This window comes from Tribolium castaneum, chromosome 1 (assembly GCF_031307605.1).
Source record: "Tribolium castaneum strain GA2 chromosome 1, icTriCast1.1, whole genome shotgun sequence".
In the NCBI taxonomy this organism is placed as follows: Eukaryota; Metazoa; Arthropoda; class Insecta; order Coleoptera; family Tenebrionidae; genus Tribolium; species Tribolium castaneum.
In genome coordinates this window covers 37,205,359-37,224,743 of record NC_087394.1, presented here as the reverse complement: position 1 = coordinate 37,224,743, position 19,385 = coordinate 37,205,359, and the positions used below count along the sequence as shown (strand labels likewise).

At 33.7% G+C, this 19,385-nt stretch overlaps 1 protein-coding gene across 6 annotated transcripts in view; it reads left to right on the top strand.

The window, feature by feature from the left end:
* The window catches only part of Awh (Arrowhead), a 26,879-nt gene extending 7,494 nt beyond the window's left edge, over positions 1–19,385 (top strand). The window contains exons 1-6 of one of the 6 annotated variants that reach the window (XM_064356727.1): positions 4,568–4,779; positions 16,027–16,189; positions 18,099–18,316; positions 18,366–18,614; positions 18,666–18,773; positions 19,113–19,384. In XM_064356727.1, coding sequence (XP_064212797.1) covers positions 16,113–16,189; positions 18,099–18,316; positions 18,366–18,614; positions 18,666–18,773; positions 19,113–19,174 — 714 coding nt within the window. In that variant the 5' untranslated portion in view covers positions 4,568–4,779; positions 16,027–16,112 and the 3' untranslated portion in view covers positions 19,175–19,384. Of the gene's footprint in view, positions 1–4,567; positions 4,780–12,733; positions 12,992–15,382; positions 15,815–16,026; positions 16,209–18,098; positions 18,317–18,365; positions 18,615–18,665; positions 18,774–19,112 lie in introns of those variants that run through there. The other 5 variants (XM_008192301.3, XM_008192302.3, XM_064356731.1 and 2 more) reach the window with 5 other exon arrangements.

Sequence of the window (19,385 nt, the reverse complement as noted above, 5' to 3'; positions counted from 1 at the left end):
ATGGGTGCTTAAAACAAACAGGAAGATACAAATATTAGCTTTTGACTTTTTAATAAAATAGATCGTCCGAGCTGTCCATTTAGACAAGAATTATGTGAAGGGTTCTCAATAAAACTATCTCTTCCTTAAACGGCAAGCCCGGCCATGTGTTTCAATTAACTTTTGATGATATGAGGAATTAACACGATGTTTGAACGGTTTTAGAGGCAATGATTGAATTTCATAAGCAGGTGCAAAATTATTTATCGAGATCTTATCACCCAAATCACTCAACCATGAAATATTGAAAGTGATATGTGGGGGTTAATCTCAACGGAACAATGATTGACGAATTAAAGCGTCAAGGGTGGTTGAAACGACTGCAATTACAATGACTTACTTTGTTTCAAATGGAGATAATTGCAGGATTACCATTCGCTTGCAGTGATATTTTACTTTCACAATGTAATGATTTAGCAGATGTTAGTGTACCGTTTCGGTGCAAAACGATTAATTATTTTATTAGTAAGGAATTCTCTCGTAAAATGTCTTTACTTCGGTATGGTAATGACTTTTAATTATTATTAACATCTGTTGGTTAAGGACAGAATTTTGGCACGCCACTGGATTGTTTTCCAATAAAAATGCCTTCTCGGGCTATAAAAGGCTACAAAAGGAATTCTCAAAGCTTGAACGAATATTAATCGTGTATTACATTACATAAACATGCTCCCAACCGACTGGTTATTAATTTGTTTGTGCTTAAGGGTAAATCGACTCGTTAAGTAATAGCATCATGTTAGCCACCGTTCAGTTTTCTCGAATAAACAATAACAATTAAAAGGTTCAGTGGCTGTAGCAGCGACTCATTAAAATAAAATTTCGGGTATAAATAAAGCACGAATATAAATAATCATACCGCCAGGCTTTGAGTAATCTACCGCACATAACGGCCCATTCGCCCATATTAATATTATTGCACCGTCCCATACGAACCCATAACAATTTTATTGGGATACTACTACAATGAGTGACAGGGGGGTTAATTGTCTATAATGAAATGCAAAGCAGCATAAATTACCGTTGACTGCTATGGCCAAGTAGCAGACGGAAATAGCCATCGGCCAATTCATTCATTTCGAACCAACAAGACTTTTTAATTGGATCTGTGTGATGTATATACACTTGGGAGGTTGATCGAAACTTATGAATATAATAAATGATATAATAATCACGATCGCATAATCCGGAAACGTTCGCCTTTGTAAGCAGTCTGTGATTGCTGACTCCGGGCGTCTCAGACGCTTGTTTCCGGAGCTGATTGTAAACTCAAAGCCCTAAAACACCTCCCATCCACCTCCCGGAGTCCGGAGTATCTGTTTGGGGTTGTCATGACAACGCTCCATCCTGTGTTGCAAACACACCGAACCCTAATTCCGGACTTTCCACACTTCGTTATGTTGATTTATTCGGATTCGAATCGGCGAAACTTTCCACGGCGATTTTTAACCCATTTGATATTCCGGTAATTTGAAAACCACCTACAATATTACTCTATGTCAAAACAAAAAAATTATCAATAGCTAAAGTGTAAAATAGGGAAAAGTCTTTATTTTTATGTAGCTAATCATCGTTTTTTTGACCATTTCTTTGATTTTCTTTGAGGGACTAAATCAAATATTTTATGCCTTGTAGCCTCCGCCACTGTTATAAATACATTTTAGAAATAATGTTTATCTCACATTTGTTTAAAACCAGCGGACATATCTGTTATATTTTCACATGTGCGCAATTAGCGGACATTGTTGTCCAATTATAAAACAAGTTGAAACGTTGGGAATACCAATTGTTATTAATCGATTAAAATAATTAGAAACAAAACGGATTGCACAATTCTGGGAATTAACTAAATAATACTTGAGATGAGTTTTTGACTCTCACACATAAGGACTTACTTAATCCGATTTGGATTTATGATTGTCCGCATCAACCCTCTTGAATTTTCTCATGATGTCGCGTGTCATACGTATTTCGCCTTGTTAAACACTCTGTATACGCTTAGTGGGAGGCAAAGTGCGCCACGATAAATCAAGTGTAACGTAAATAGTATGGGCTTTATTAATTCATAGTTAATGTAACATTTCCTGAAGTCGCGTGTCGCTTTCGCTCGAATTATCTTCGATAGTTCCTGAATTTCAGCGGATAATGAAGCGTGGTTGGATTATCAATTCAGTCCGTGTCCTGTTATACAATTTTATTTTTTCAATCTCGCGACAGAACTAATTGTAAAGCGGTTGGGGGTTATGAAAGAACAGGTAAAGAACAGTTTCATTCATATTTTACGGAAGGTTGCGGGGTGTTTGGATAGGAAAATGTTTCGTTCCGCTATGACTGGCTGAAAGGGCAAGGCAGCAAAAATCTTACTTTCATAATTAATTTTCAAAATCTTATTAAAATTTGTGTTTTTTTTTAATTGCGATTTTACCTCTGCAAAAGCATTTTCAGGCGATTGTAGATGAACATTTTTTCTACAAACTGCCTGTTTAAATTTATTCTGTGGATTGTTTAAATCTTGGAAGTTTTTAATGGTACTAAAAATTCTGTATCTACCCATTCGTTTTAATCGTCGTTCTTACGGGGAAAGTTGACCAAAAAGTTTAGAATTCATTTAAATTTTTTGTAGAACTTATTTACTTACAGGGTGAGTCTGCTAGAAGTAACTTTTACTATTAGCTGTTTCAAAAATTAATTGTCACACGACCGAACTCAGCGTTTGCTGTAATGCTGTGAAATGTACTTAATATTTTTCTCTAAGTATGGCAAATTTTTTAGAATTATTTTATTTTTTTATAATTTTTCTTAATGAAAATTGTTAAATTTTCATAAGTATGCCTACTTAGTAAAAATATACATGGTCGCTAAACAGTGTGGATACAGTTAAATACTGTAAAACTATTCATCAAATTTCTCCATTTACAAGGCTAACTTGATTAAAGATGTTCAAAATAATTTACATTGACTTCTTAGTTTTTTGTCGCCATAACCAACCATCATGAGACTTAGATTTAGAACTTAGACTCAGTTTTGACTTAGATTTACCATTAGTAAACTAATTATTGCACCCAAGTTAAATTTTTGGCTGATATACAAGTGATAGATCGCTATAAACTCCGATCACTTTTGTAATATTAAACAAAATCGCATCAACTTGAAAATTTTGGCATTTTAAGTTGCGTCTTTTACCATTCTAAAAATACGTAGTTGTATCCATTCTTTTTAACGATCCTGTATATTTTTAGTAGACTCACCCTGTATAGTACCTACTTAAATGTTTTATGTGTATTTATAGATAACAGAGAGGTCTATGTTTAACTTTTTAGGAAACGAGAAAAATCGTTCAACATCGTCTTATAAAAAAAGACTTCTCTTTTACCCATAATTTAAATAATAAATAATAATTAAGTCATCTAGGTAAATTTTGTTGATTCAAATTTTTTGTACAAATTATTTGTGTATGTTGAGAAATGTAGATAGAATTTAAAATTAATTAAAACTATTGAATTTTTACTTTAATTCTAAATAATTTATAGTGATATAATCTACCTACATTCTTTAACATATTTGGTAATGAAAAATATTTAAATTTATAACATTTATAACTTACTTATTGACTAGATTTCTAAAACAGCTTTAAAAAAATTCTAACAAAAAAATAACGGTTGTTGTGATAACAATGTTCTTTTAAGACTTTATTTTAATTACTTATTTATAGTAGTACCTGCTATGTTATTTAAAAGTTTAAGTTTGTAAGTAGGTATTACATTGCGGAAATGAAAAAGTCTCGAAATTAACAAGTTTTTACAAAATAATTGCATGTATAAATTTTGCGCAAAAAAATGAAGCGCACTTGCCTCACTCTTCTTTTTGTCCGGAAAAGTCCAATGTCCAATAAATAAAATATCATCAATTAATTCGAAAACTGACTTTACAAGTAAAAAACGTGTTTCTTTGAAAAACATGATTTTTTATGCTCATTCAATACCAGATATTTCCAAATCAAAAAGTTTTTATTAAATACACTACTTCAAAGTCTTACAACGGGTTTGAACTGCCTTCCAAGCAAAGCAGCGCAAACCCAAAAATAATTTGCATTCCAATGGGCTCCACGTCCATTACAGTCTCAGCGCTAAATCAATTTTGACGTTTATTATAACAACGCCGGTGGCAAAATCAAACACGTTCTCAAACTCTAATATGACACCGAGCCATAATTACAAAACTCTCAATGAGATTTATCACCGTTGAAACCGAGACAACTCTGAAATTACCATATCTCAAGGAATCAAAAACGCCTCGTTCGTCGTTACTATAAGGGCAGTCTTGCGCGCGATGTCACTTTTCACAATGCCATTACCTTTTCCCCGGCAAACAAAAAGCAACCGCAAACGATCATATTGAATATTATATAGTAAGGCGGGTCTATAGCGCTTGAAAACCCGCCCGATTTCAGGACGGTTTTCACAACCGACCAATAAGAGGATAGCTACAAGCATCGGATTTCTAGTAGCAAGTTCCGGGCAGACTGGGCAGTCACTTGCGCACGCTTGCATGGGTAACATCGTAGAGTATGCTTCTTGTTGAATTGAAAATTTTTTGTGGAGATTTGGGGTCGGGCTAACAGTGTGGTGGTGAAATGGGATTTTTCAGACATTTGCAAATTTTTCGTGCAATATTTTGAGACTTGTGTGCGCGCTGGAGGCCTGAAAAACATTCGGGAAAGGAGATTTTTTGAAAATGAAGGTAAAGGCATTTTGAATAACTTGCAAAAATTATTGTATTTTATTTCATCGATACTACTACTACGCAATATTTGTACACATTATTTTTTGTGCAAGCAACTGTTATCCTCATCAAAACTGTAATTGACGTTGAAAAGTAAATGTTACAAATACTCTTCTTTTATTTATCCAAACCAGAATATTGCAGTTGCTGATATAATTTTCTAATACTTACCTACAAGGAAAGTTCATTTTTAACAAGTTGAATGTAATTTTTATTAAATGTCAAGTACGGATTATTCATTTAAGAAATCATGAACTTTTTTTGGTTATACCTACTTGAGTTTGCCCTTTCTCGCTAGCGTATAGAAGATTGGTATGTTTATTTATTGGTATTCCAAATGGGATAAATATTTAAGTACAAAACTTATTTAAGTAACAAAAGTTTTATTAAGTAGACACAGATATTTCATTAGTTAACTAATTAATCTAAATATTACCTACTTAGAATAAATAATAAGGTGTCAGGTGAATTTTCACATTACGAGTACATACTTTAAATAATTAATGATTTTACATTCATCTTTGCTTATTTTATTATTTGTAATGCAAACAATAATTTGTCAATTTGTTATTTTTAACTATAAGTATTCTTACAAACAAAAAAGTTTTAGGTATCTATTTTCAAGATTTTAACCGTCGGACCACATATACCTATATTATGAGTTATGATTGTCTTAGTTTTTAATTTTTCCTTACTTCTTGGAAAAGAAAAGGCAACAAAAATTGTAAATAAAAGCACAAAAATAAAATTAGAATAGGTATATCCTGTCTAATTATATCTTCTTTAGGTAATAAAAATTAATTTCTATTATCTACTTTGGAATTGTCCGATGACTTTTATTATACCTAAGCTCAAAGTGTTTTCCGATTACCATTTGTGAAGCAAGCACAAAAAATGCAAACTTTTACAAAAGAGCTAAAAATTAAAAAGGTTGGTGATGATGGTACTTAGTTTAATGTATTCTAAATTACAATATAAGTTAATGTATCTTAGAGAAAAAACCCTAAATTTACTTGTTTGACTGCAGACATTAACAGATCATCTCAAACATTTCGTTTAAAAAATTTTTTGAAAGAATTCTTAAATTATTTATTGAGAATGGTCGAGGCTTGAGAAATTGTGGAGATATTTTTTTGATACAAAATAATACTGTACATTTTTATTCTTACTATTAATTTAAATGCCATTATAAAATATTATCATAACGAATAAAATAAAGAAATCGTGATAAAAACAGGATGAATAGAAATTTGGAACCAAGCGTTCTCTGTTTGAATTATGGAGCTTCTGAAAAAATTGCTTTTTTTTTCTTGAGAAATGATGATACTTTATGTATTTTATACTATAGGGACATATGCACTTTCTAAACCCTTAAGTATTGGTTCCATAATTTTTATTTATCTTGTATATCACTGGTAAGTAAGTAAAGTACCTACATATATGAAGTTCAAAAGTGATTTGCGATTTTTCTGTTACAAAACATTGTAGAAAGGACACAAAATATAGCAAAAAACTACTTACTTTTTGTTTATAGCTTAGAAATGAGTTTAATTATAAATTTCTAAACCGCTTTTTTAGTTTTTTGATCGAACGTTATCCCTCACTTAAGTATGTAGGTTTACGATAATAAATTACCTCCTAGAAATAAAAGTCTCCTACAAGCTATAATAGCATTATGAATGTTAAGATACAATGGACGTAAAAATAAATTATAATATATGATTTTCGGAGGTGCGGCTACTTTTATAACCCATAAGTGGCGTTTCCGGCTTCTTCTCTTAAAAAAAATCGTACCACTTATTACTTCATGTTTCCAACAAGCATAAACACTTCAAAATTTAATAAGCGAAAGCATAAAGGCAGTAGCTGTTGGAAATATTCTTGTTTCTTGAATTTTAAACAGATTCATGTTTGATTTGCATATAATAATAGAAACACCTCAATGCTCATAATTAATTTATAAGAAACTACACGTGCAGTAAAATATACAAGTGACGATTATCCGTTAACAAGATAACCAGGTACTAAAATGATTTATTTTCTCATAAAACACAAGAAATTATCGTGTCGTAAAACAAACCGGTATTCTTGGAGAAATTCAACAAATAAATAAATCATTGTAGGGTAAGGTAACTTGGGGAATATTTTTATTTTTCTCGGACTTACCTTATTTCATGAATATTTCATCAAAAATTGAGGTGACGACAAATTAGTATTGTATGATAAAATCACGACGAACTGATACTGCATTGATTAAACAAATTTCTTTTGTCTCGCATCCGATTATGATGCATTCATTTTTGAAATCGAAAGAAAACAAATTCAATCAATCTCAATTCAGAAATGACACAGTCCGAGATGAATGAATCTCCGAGAATGCCATTCTTTGGAAGGTGACATGTGAATATTTTAACTCTTTGAGTATCTCAGACATCACCACAATGCGTCCTTCTGACACCTCAAATCCCTCTTGAAAGAATCAACAAAAAATTAAATAAATAAATACCAATGCAATTAAAAACGCGACACCTAGAAAATTGATTCTCGTGAATCATATTTTGGATATTGCCAGCAGTTTTTAACAAGTTATCAAGAATTTTTTATTTTATCTATGTTTGTTAGGAGAATGATTTTTTGAATGAATAAAGCTTTGCAGCGATTGCAAATTAATTGGGGTTGTGTTTAATAATTCCGGAACTATTGGCGGATTTTTGCTTCGGACATAAAAATTGACCAAGATTTTGTCAAAATTTGAACCAAACGATATTTGTTACACTTTTAAGGGTTCTGGAGAGAGAGAGAGAAACGCATAAAGCGTTCTTGGAACGAATTTGAATTTTTTTCGATGTTGCGCTGCTTCGGTGGCAGTATGAGAAATGCCCGCAATGAGAAAGTCTTTTAATAAACCCATTAATAGTGTCGGGGTGGCGAGATGAGCCCCGTGGGGGCCTCGCACAGGCTACTTCTTGTCGTGAACACCCGCCAGTTTGGCCCCCTGCTAGTTCAGCGTCCACTATCGGACCGCACAACTATAAATTATGGGAGTAAGCGCGACAGCAGAAAGCGTGAAAAATGTGTCGGCAGATCGTAGCTTATGCCTCTTAAAATACTGCCGGTGGGATAATAAAACGATAGATTTAGACGCGAAATATGCTTTTTAGTGACGAGATTTATTCGGCCACTTTGGACAATCTTAAGCTTTTTTCAATGACAATCATAGCAGACTTTCAAATTCTCATAAAACGTGTTTACAGTGTACCTACCTAGGTAAAGATAATAAAAAACATGACAACACAAGCAATAATGATATCTATTAGCTGTTTCAAAACTATAAAAACGCCAATGTCGCATTTTACCGAATTATTTTTTTAAATAAGGTTGATAAAATTGTAAAATAATTATTAATGATTAGATCTCTCATCGAAAATATAAATTGCATTAGCTGTTATTTTTTTGAAGTGCATAAATAATTTATAACAGCCAATTTTGAGAGAAAATGCGTTATTGGCGTTTTTATAGTTTTGAACTATTTTTGAACACATTGTTTCCTATATTTTTCACAAAAAAAAAAACAAAAAATTTTTCAATTGTAACTCTTTGTTAAAACAGTTTCTGAGTTTTAAAGCTGAAGTGTAGTTTATTTCTGCTCATCAATAAATGATCGATAGTCTTCTTAGTTGACACCCTGTATATCGTTATCGAAATTTGTGTAGATATACAAGCTTACGTATAACTACATAAGTAGAGTTTAAATTAAAAAAATGCATTTTGTTTACATTTTTGCATTGCTTTTAAATCTGAAATTACGCAAAATTACGCGAAATTTTGTACAACAGGAATTTTAATTGCTTTTAAAAATTGAGAAAAGTTTTCAGTGTTGTTTAATTTTTTTAATAAAAAATAATTACACTGTATACGCAAATTATTATTAACTTAATAAAGTCATCAAATTTTGAATTATTTTTTGGATTATTTTATTGATTCAGAAAAAGTGAGTCTGTTTGCAACTGATTTTAATGTATTTTTGTTAGTAAAAGATTGCTGAATTGTTGTTGTTGCTGAAAGCGTACTCCATTGGTATCCTTTTAAATTTAAGTTCAGTACATATTGCCAACATATCTAAGTTATTCTACAATTACCTAAGTAATTTCTTGCAATTAATAGTTATTTATTATACAAGACGATAAAGAGAGTGCTTAGTGAAAAGGTTATGTCGTGTATAATACATTTTTTCTATAGCAGTGCAGATAAATTAATTAATTAACTTAAAGCAGATAATAAATTCGATTTTTTGTTGTCTTTTATTATTATTTTGTTGAATAAAATCAGAGATTCCAAATTTTCTACAGACTGATCCAGAAATACTGAGTCTGTTGGCATCACATTTGAAAGTATTTGTGCTCGTAATTTGCAACACTGTAACCGAATTCGATTTCTCTTGACAATTATTTGACGTACAACCCCACAAGAATGTTAAATTGTTGTTAACTGGAAGAGTACTCTATTGGTATCCTTAAAAATTTAAGTCCAGTGTTGCCAACAGACTCAGTATTTCTGGATCAGTCTGTAGAATGCTTATAGAAAATAATAAGGCCGATCTATAGATTTTAACTAAGCTTGTAAGAAAATTTAACGGCCAATCGGCAAAATGTTATAGACCACAGCATATGCATTTAACTATGAAGAAGTCATAACACGTAATCATTAACTTTCAGTATAATTTTACAATTTAATGAGCATTCATTGAACGTACAGTGTTGTACAAGTGGGTTATCTCCCAGATGTTTATCGTAATAATTGATAAAAAAGGCCAAATGACACTCGTTGCGATTTTTGCTCCTCATTCAAACACTTGTCCATCCGCAGCAAATAAATTTCGATGAAATAAAAAGAAATCCAACAACTCAGCTCCTGCACACAATGTGAAGAATCCGAGTGGAATTTCGAAGTCCATTTATCATATAAGCGGCGGCTTTCGCGTTATTTCGCCCCGTCATAAAGCGTAAAAAACTGACTCGACTTGTACCCTTTGACCGAAAGGGGCGTTTTTCTACACAAAGCATAAATTATGCCCGATTTTACTAATTATGCGCAATTAAAACGACCATAAGCTCTACAACGGATTTTTCCGGTGATGTTAACTAGCATGACGTATGGTGTCGATTTATACCTATCACACAACCAATTACCGGAGATGTTCCTGATAATAGGCGAGATTAATAACTTTATCTGTGAAACGCTGTGTCTTCCAAAAGTTGTGATGTATGACGGGGATTTTTCATAAAGGCGGCTACTTGGATGTGGTAGGCGATCGCTAATATGCATATAAATGAAAATGTTTGCTTGGATTTATCACTCGGCTTCGCCTCGTGACGATTTTTTCTAATGCAGTGCTTTCAAAATTGATTGAAACACTCTCCCACGGCTGCCAACCGTAAAAATGTAAAACTCGCCACAATTAGGATGAACAAAAAATTACCATAATCATAATCACAATGCGCACCGTTTTGTTAATTAAGATAACAGCATGTTTAGAAATTAAATTTACATGGGACGAAATTAGGCAACTGCCTGAATGATTTATTTAATTAAAGATATTTGCCATTTATTTCCTGGATTAAAATATTTTTGAAATTTTAATTCATATTGTGGTCCACACGTTAATTGCCTTGCTTGAAAATAAGCAGCTGTTTTTGAGCGAGTTTCAGACGCTAGATTTGTATGAATACCTTTGGATCGGTACGGTAATTAAATTTGAATAAACCTCCATAGAATGCGACTAGATGAGAACTGAACACGCCAAGTTAATGGATTGTTAACTACTTCTTTAAAATTGTATCGGGATTGTATGTGTTTCAGACGCAAATTTATTTTGTTGGGAAAAAAATCTAAAACGTGATCTGGGTTTAAGTTTCAAGGTAATTTGCAAAAATTCAAAAAATAATAATTAATCTTTTTACTCCGACGATTATTTACAGTTTTAAAAATGGCGTTTTAAAAACAATGTTCACTTCTGTTTGCGTACGGAAGTTTTTTGAAAAATTAATCTAATCAATCAAATCTTTGTAGTATTTTTAAACTAGGGGATTTTCACATTTTGGCTTATTTGCTTATAATTTTGCAGAAACTTGAATGTTTTTAGAAAAAAACATTGAAAAAACAGAAAATCTTGAAGAAGGGCGTTGTAGAATTTTCCATTTAGTCCGACAAATCAAAATCAATTGTCACATTAAAAATTATAGTTTATTTATAACTTACATTGCTTAAATTTGATTGAAATAACATTATCGTTTACATCTAATTTGGGGTCTTTTTTTAAGTTACAAATGAGTGTTTGGTGAACTTTTGAGTGTAAACCAATTTAAAACGTTAAAGTTAGCAGAAATAAAGTAATTTGCTCGTTACAGCGACTTTAATGTTTGTTTCGAAAAATCTTTTTAGAAGAAATATATTTAAATGGAAATACATATTTCTCGTGTGTTGATTTAAAACCAAATACAATGTGTTTATGTAAATTTGTTATTAAAGCAGCCTATGATTTTACAATTAAACAAACTGAAATTGCTACTGGGTGATCAAGAATGCCTGTTTGAATTGGATTAGTTGTAAACTCAAACAGATACTGTTAAATTCACTGCATTGTTCAGTGTTACCAATTAATTTTAAATTCACGGGCTACTATGATCAAAATTCTTTGTGCTGCTTACTACTTCTTTTACTTCTTTATTATGATTTTACTCTTTAAAACTTTGAATAAATTCTCATTTAACCGGAAAAGTATCAATCAAGTTGCCTTGGTAAATGGGCGGAGCATCATTATATTGCAGCATAATTGCACTTGGTGATCTACTGATGATTTTATACGCTGGTAAGTAAATTACCGTTTAACTGTCAAAACATACAGTTGCAAAAATGTTGAATTTTTGCTGCACCTTTGTAATAATAAGATTTGCAGCGTGATAATGATAATATTTATGCATGCAAAACAGATCAATCGAATCTGAAGGGCTAGGCTTGAAGCATAAGCAATTCATTGTCTGAATAAGGCTTCTCAGATGTCATATTCGTGTTTGACATGAAAGTGAGTAACGAGGCCGCGTGCATATCAAATACGTAATAAGAACCGTCTCATATTAGCATACAACATGGGCATAGCCCAGGCATCAGAAACAATGAGACGGGACATGTAATACAATTTGACTTTGGAAGAAAAGTGTGAACAGTCAGCTGCCGAAATGCCGGTCCTGGCTGAGATTGGCCAGAGGGGGTTCCTTTGTGTGCTAACTGCAGGGGCCGGGCCCTAGGGCGGGACGTTACATATGTACATATGTTATCTAGCCTTTTTGTTATGTAACCATTTGTTTTTTCGCCAAAGTTTATTGAACAAATTGTTGTAATAATTTGGTCGTATTGAACAATAAGAGTAATAATAGCCGCTAGTTCCAAAGTTTTGGAACAATTGGTGATACTATTTTGAAATCTTGACTGGGACTAATTTATTACAAAACGCGAAGATATCAAGCCAAACATGGGCATCACACATTCGCACTAACGGTAATATCGTAAATGCTGTTTTTGTACATTGATAGGTTAACGGAAAATGTGTTATTGGTACACGAGTTGTGTTTTGCCAAATTGCATGTCCCAATAATTTTTGCCATCGTCTAATAAACTTTGTTAAACAGTTACACACGTTGAAATTTATTCGGCTTTTGTTCAACTCAGTATTTAGAAAAATAATTACCAGTTAGAATTCACAAAAATAAATTCCCGTCTTGCAACAACCGTTAATACTCTGCTCAGTCCTTTCATCTGTAAGAAAAAAGCGACATATCTCCAGTGGGTGTTGTATAGAGGGTGAACAAATGGTGCGAAATACAATAGTGTAAACAGCAATGGGCTCGTGGTCACCTAAATTATTAGTCTGGAGTGGACAGACTGGCAGTAAACGTGCTTTATTGACTCCGATTGTGTTTAAATCTGCTGTAAATCTCCAGATTATCACGATATATGAGTGCCGCAGTCTAACAACTAGTGAAAAAAGTACCTACTTAGTTGTTTTAACGGCAGTGTGAAAATTTAGAAGCGGGTCCAAATCTTGAAATCCGTTAATGTGTAATGATGCGTGCAGTGGTTGTGTGTATGCGACCGACCGCAGAGGATATGCGAGGTTATCCCCCAGCTTGACATGACACCCATTGTGGCAGCCCACTCTATTATATCCCACTTTTAAACATATTGACTTTACAAGGGTGTGAGCCTGCGGATATTTATCGCCTGTTTTTGGCCAAATTCCAAGAGATTTTCGCGTTTAACCTTCGGTGATGTTGTTTAGCGTCAACGGCCGCCAAGGGACGAACGTGGCCTGCGTTGGCAATATATTGCATTAACCTGTCGGCAGGGGCGCTATGCAGAGGTTACGGTGTTAATTAACTAATTTATAACAACACCGCCGATCGCTTACTGCCGATGGAAGAGGAATCTTCGATGATGATGGACTTCCGTAAATCCCATCATCCAGCTAAATTATTTTAACCAGTGGGATACTTTTCACCTTATCCACCATTAAATGAATATAACTCGTTCGCATCGGCTTTGTTTTTTACTTATCAGCCTTAAAACGTTTCATTTCGATTCGGATCATTAACATTCGACACTTTTGTTTCATTTGCTATACTACATTATTAATAAATGTGTTATTGAATGGTGATGCGGCGGTGAGATGATGATGAACACCCAAAACGAACACAAAACATATTCATGAGGCTTTGGATAATGAGCGCTCTGGAGGAGGGTTTTGTTTCAAAGAAGCTTATAAGTGTTATAGGCAAAAGGACGCACAACAAAGAAGTTAATTATGTTAAATAGATTATGAACAAGCGGCACGATACAGATTTATATCAAGGAACAGTTAGGATTGTTGCTGATTCGATCAAACAGAGATCGGAAGATAATGATGTGCTTAATGAATCTTAAAAATCTAACGCTAAATTCTAGTCTCAACAAAAAATCCAAAAAATATTTTTTATTTAATGTAGCAATTTTTTATGCCTTTAGATTTCTCTAGTGTTTTTAAGACTTGCAAAAAAGTCAATTGCTTTGATTTTAAAAAGTTTGTTTTTTTTTAATTTTTTTAACCTATCCGGAACATTTATCGAGCAATAACTTCGGAACTATAGAGTAACCCAATAAATTGCTGTTTTTCAGAAACAATTTTCATGTGTTCTATCAAGAGATCTTGCTGGATAACTAACTAAAAACGTTTCAATTTTTTTAAGGGGTAAACAAACTAAGATTAAGAAGACAAATAAAATTTTCAAAATTTGGAATCGATTTCGTATTGGAACATGTATTGTTGATTGCATTTTACACACCTGTACTGCAGTAATTGAGGAAATAAAAAAATTCGCACTGGGCAACGGTTTCGGCTACGCTCAGGCATTTATAGTTGGGGAATTATCGAACTATTGGAACTATTGGAGGTAACCCTATTAAATTTCTTATCTTTGGAATACTCTTTTAATTATCTATCATTATCCTCTGACTAATAGTTTACGAGAAAATTGTTTTGCAATATTATCAACTTTATTTTAGAATCATAAGCCATTTTGATCAGAAATTTTATTGATCAAATTTTAATTGATCAAAAAATTTATCTTACTAAATAATTTTCATTCATTAAAACAGAGATACGTTCAGATGTTACAATATTATTTCATAAATGAAAATTGAATCAACCTTAAGGATACGAATTTTCATAAATGAAATGTAAAAGCCAGATGTGTATTGCCAAATATTAAACTTAATTCCGATTTCTTAAATTATGATGTAATAAAATAATCCAAGAATTAATTTGTACGTAAATAATACACAATTCTATAACTGGAGCAGTTTGATTATTTTTTCTCCGATTTCTGGAAAAAATTCCCGTTTTGTTGTCGTTTTTCGGCTTTTGCTGTCACGCCGGCACGTAAAAAAATCAACATCTTGATCTCCGAACGTATGCAAATGTGTCTCTGGGTCCCGTGTGACTCCCGCAGCGTGAAGATGTTATTCCTCACCAGGCACAATTTGTAAGCCGCCGCCACGTTTAGTGTTGCTAAGCCCTAATCCGATTATATTTCAAACCGCACACTCCCTGAATTATAAATCCGTCATTAAAAAACTTAACTCTAATATACTACACAAATAAATAATCACAAATATTTTTAAATACAATACGGAGGCCTATCAAGAAACAATACTCGGGCGGTTGAAAAATATTATGTGTTGCATTCGGATTTTTTTTTCAATGACACAATCGCCAATCAGGTTCCACTTTAAATCGGTTCGTGCGATGTTGGAAAGGTTTGATAATTGATTAAGTGAGTGAATAAATCGCTGTCAATGCCGGCCGACTGGTATACCTGAAGGATATCGCATTCTGTCATTCCAGTCATTTATCAAAATATATTTGTTATGTATTTGTATAATAATCCAATACACAACACCTGTCACTCAGCTGCAGTGACTTACGGACTTGAGTGCTGCAGCAGAGATATTTTTTTATTTCCAGCTCTAGGTCAAAACACGCATTTCTCTTTTACTGACACAAGACACGAATGCCTCACAGACTTTTCTATCAAACCGAAAATTTTTGTAATTATTTATTAACCGTGCTGTGTGGCTTGTTTTCGCGCCTTCCCCAAAGCATTATTTGTGTGAATAAGTATCACTAAACCCAATTTCTTTGTCACACAATCGGCTCTCAAGACGTACACAAAAAGCCAAGCTTTCACGTCTGTGCCAACAAAAGCTCGTAACAATAGGCAAAACCTATGCCAGTTTGTACATTTTTCACAAATTCACAAGGTTTGAGAGGTTTTGTGTGCTCGTGCCCGTAATCGGCTTTTAAGTGGCTTCTGACCACACATCCGAATTTGGTCGTATGATGGTGATAGGTTATCAGATGGGCATTGAGACGTCTCAATGGTATTCGAATTGAGTGAAAAAGGTGAAAGGTTACGTCGTGGGTGGTGGGCATGCTTTGTACAAGTGCCGAACGCGTTTTTACGTCATCTACACTTGATCAAACAACTATTGTTCTGTTTTGATTGATTTCTTCGGACGCTCTCACAATATTTGTGAGATATCATCGCACTTTTCGGACTAACTATCAATTGATTATTAAGGGAGATTGTTGCACTTTTTGTGTTGATTTTTCAGACGGAGTATCGCCTGTGCTCGGCATGCGGTGAACCAATTAGCGACAAGTTCCTTTTGGAAGTTTCCGGGAGGAGTTGGCACGCGAGATGTCTCCGGTGTTGTGTCTGTCAGCTGCAATTGGACCGTCAACCCTCTTGTTTCATCCGGGACCGAGCAATTTATTGTAAGGCAGACTATGCAAAGTAAGTGTTTCGGAAAAAGAAAAACGCTTAATTAAAACCACCAAACGCCTACCGAAAATTGTAAAATGTTAATGAAACAATTACCGAATACCGAACGCGACATGCTTTACGATACACTGGTGTTCGAAAACATGAATTTAAAACATTCCAAATTGAAGTTCAGTGTAAGTTGCGCCGTTCGCGTGTCTTTTTCACCGCGGCTCGAATAAAAATCACTAAATTAGGGAGAATTAGGACGCTCATTAAAAGATACATGGGGAGATTGCTCCCGAAAACGTGTGGGATGAAGCGCTGCGATGAATATTCAAGAGGTGATAACACGCCTAGAACGTGTATCAAAAATTGGTTTTGGTTGATTTTTTTACAAACTTTCCAATCGATGCATGATGATTGATGGCCAAACGGTGGATATGATTAGGAACAGTATCAGTGAATGGATCTCGCGTTTTGGTATTTTATGTTCGATATTGCAGAAGACGATGACTTGAGCATTCTTCTTCCATAGTACGGACCTCCACGAAGAAATATTTTATTGTCTTAGTACTTTTTCTTTCTTTCAAGTTGCTGTTCGCCGGCTAAACATAGTATAAATCAGTTATGTAACTGAAAATGTTTAAACATTTGCCGGTTCAGGGACCAAATAATTAAACACAACAAAATCAACTATTTTTTATTATACCCACAACTGTATAATAAAGTAAATATACGGCGTATGCAATTTATTATCTCAAATTCATTTAAATTTGTAAATATACCTAATAAGTTATACAAGTTATGACTACCTTATAATAAAACAGTTTTGGGAGGCAGTTATGTTAATAGAAGAAAATTAAAAATTATATCATTTCTTTAAAATGCCGATCGTTACTTATATTTTTAATGATGGGATCACTGATGTTTTAAAATTCAAATGTAAAAGCCAACGATCTATAGTTTGTTATGCCTGCGTTCAGGCATTATACCCATAATCATAATTAGATTCATTAACACAAATTTTTATTTTGTCTACACTAGAGCTGGACTATTATAGATCAGTTGCCGAAGATTCATTAATAATTCGCCATGAATTCATCATTAAAATCTCCAAAATTTTTGCTTGATAATGAATATTTTAAACAATCATATTTAGGTGGTAGGTAGGTCTGTAAAAAAATAAAAAAAAACAATCGAAAAGAACCCATTTAAACATCCTTTCAGAAAATACATAAAATTTTCACAAATTTGTTATAATAGCTTTGTTTGGTAGGATGGTGTTTGCTCTTATATAAGTACTAATCTTAAGTTGATCCAGCATGGACTAATTAAAATTAATTAAAATGAATAGTCTCTCATCTCCGTTTCCTGTTTTTTTTTTCTAACGGTCGGTCTAATTGATCATCGTATCGTGATTTATTGATAAAAAAATTCAACGGCCGGCAAGATAATGCCGTCTTATTATTATTATTATTATTATTATTATCATGGGAATGCTGGGAACCTGAACTGTAGTATAAGTTTGGCCATCTCTTCGAGTATAATAATGCGCGAGATGAGTTGGTCAGATGTCACTATGACGGATGACAAATGAAAACGCAAGAAGTGCGAGTCACTCAGATACAATATGCTCACGGTTTATTGTTCATGGTGTGTGTGGTAGATTCTTCAAGTTGTTGGGATATTTCCCCCTTATCCGTCTATCTTATAAACACACACACAGCTTATTCAAGATTTATGATTATTTTAATTATGCGCTCACTATGGATGATTTAAATTTATTATTGCCTGCATTCGCTGTTAAATAACCAAGTATTTATACAGACTATTACTCTAATACAATCAGAGATATTCATCTCACTTCTTTGAGACGCAACGTCAAGACAAATTAGATACTGATGTACAATTTTTTGGCAGAAGTTTCGGCGCCAAATGCTCCGTATGTTCCCGAGGCATCTCCTCCAGCGACTGGGTGCGGAAAGCCCGTGACCACGTCTACCACTTGGCCTGTTTTGCATGTGCTGCCTGTCATCGGCAGCTATCCACCGGTGAGGAGTTTGCCCTCCATGAAGACCGCGTCCTGTGCAAAGCCCATTACCTGGAGACCCTCGATGGAGGCACCACCTCCTCCGACGGTATAACCCCAAGCACACCGCCTTCACTTCTTCATGTAATAAAACTCAGACTTTACAGACGGTTGCGACGCCGAAGGCTACCACAAGAACAAGGCGAAAAGGGTGCGCACCACTTTTACCGAAGAACAGCTCCAAGTGCTCCAAGCCAACTTCCAGCTGGACTCGAATCCCGACGGCCAGGACTTGGAGCGCATTGCTCAGATTACGGGACTGAGCAAACGGGTGACACAAGTGTGGTTTCAGAATTCGAGGGCGAGGCAAAAGAAACACATGCATACTGGGAAAATTAAGACACAGAGTAGGTTTTTCGTACTTTGTGAAGTGCAAGTTTCATGGGTTATTTTTGCAGTGCATAATGCTAGAGAGGATAATGGATTTGGACGCCACATAAATCTACATTTGACGTACTCTTTCCAACAGCAGAACAACTCGAAAACGTCACTGTTTGGACAACCTGGTGCGAATTTTTTCTACCTTCAAAAAAATATATATATTTTTAATTCGGCTTAGTAAAGTTTTATGCTTTTTTCTATGCCTTTAAAACCCTCTCGAATTGTTAAAAGTACAAAAAAGTCAATTAATAATTATCTTTCTTTTTCAAAAAAGCAAAAATAGGTGAAATTAAAAAAATATATAACTAAAAAGCGATTGGGAATTGTGCGGTTTTCTTGACGCCAATCGATTCCCCGGATCATATAGGTTTATATCAACATAGTTCCACTTTTTGTAATAGTTTTGCCGTAATTGAGAAAAAAATTATTGAATTTTAGAATTCTAACTATGGGTTTTGTTGCAGAATCAGCTTTAGATGATCTCTCACAGGAATCAACGATGCACTGTATGCAGGGTGAAGTGTAAACAGCTTTATTATTTGGAAATACTTGTATTGGAGCGCCCCAATATACTACGTGATTTTTTTAAATGTACTATATTTAGTTTTTATTTTATTGTTAATTAGTCTTACTTATTTATTTCGTTATCACTGTATAAATGATGGCTAAATTTGCTATAAGAATTAGCAGTATATGTTACTGAAAGTTATTTACTTGTTGTAAGTGTAAAATAAGTT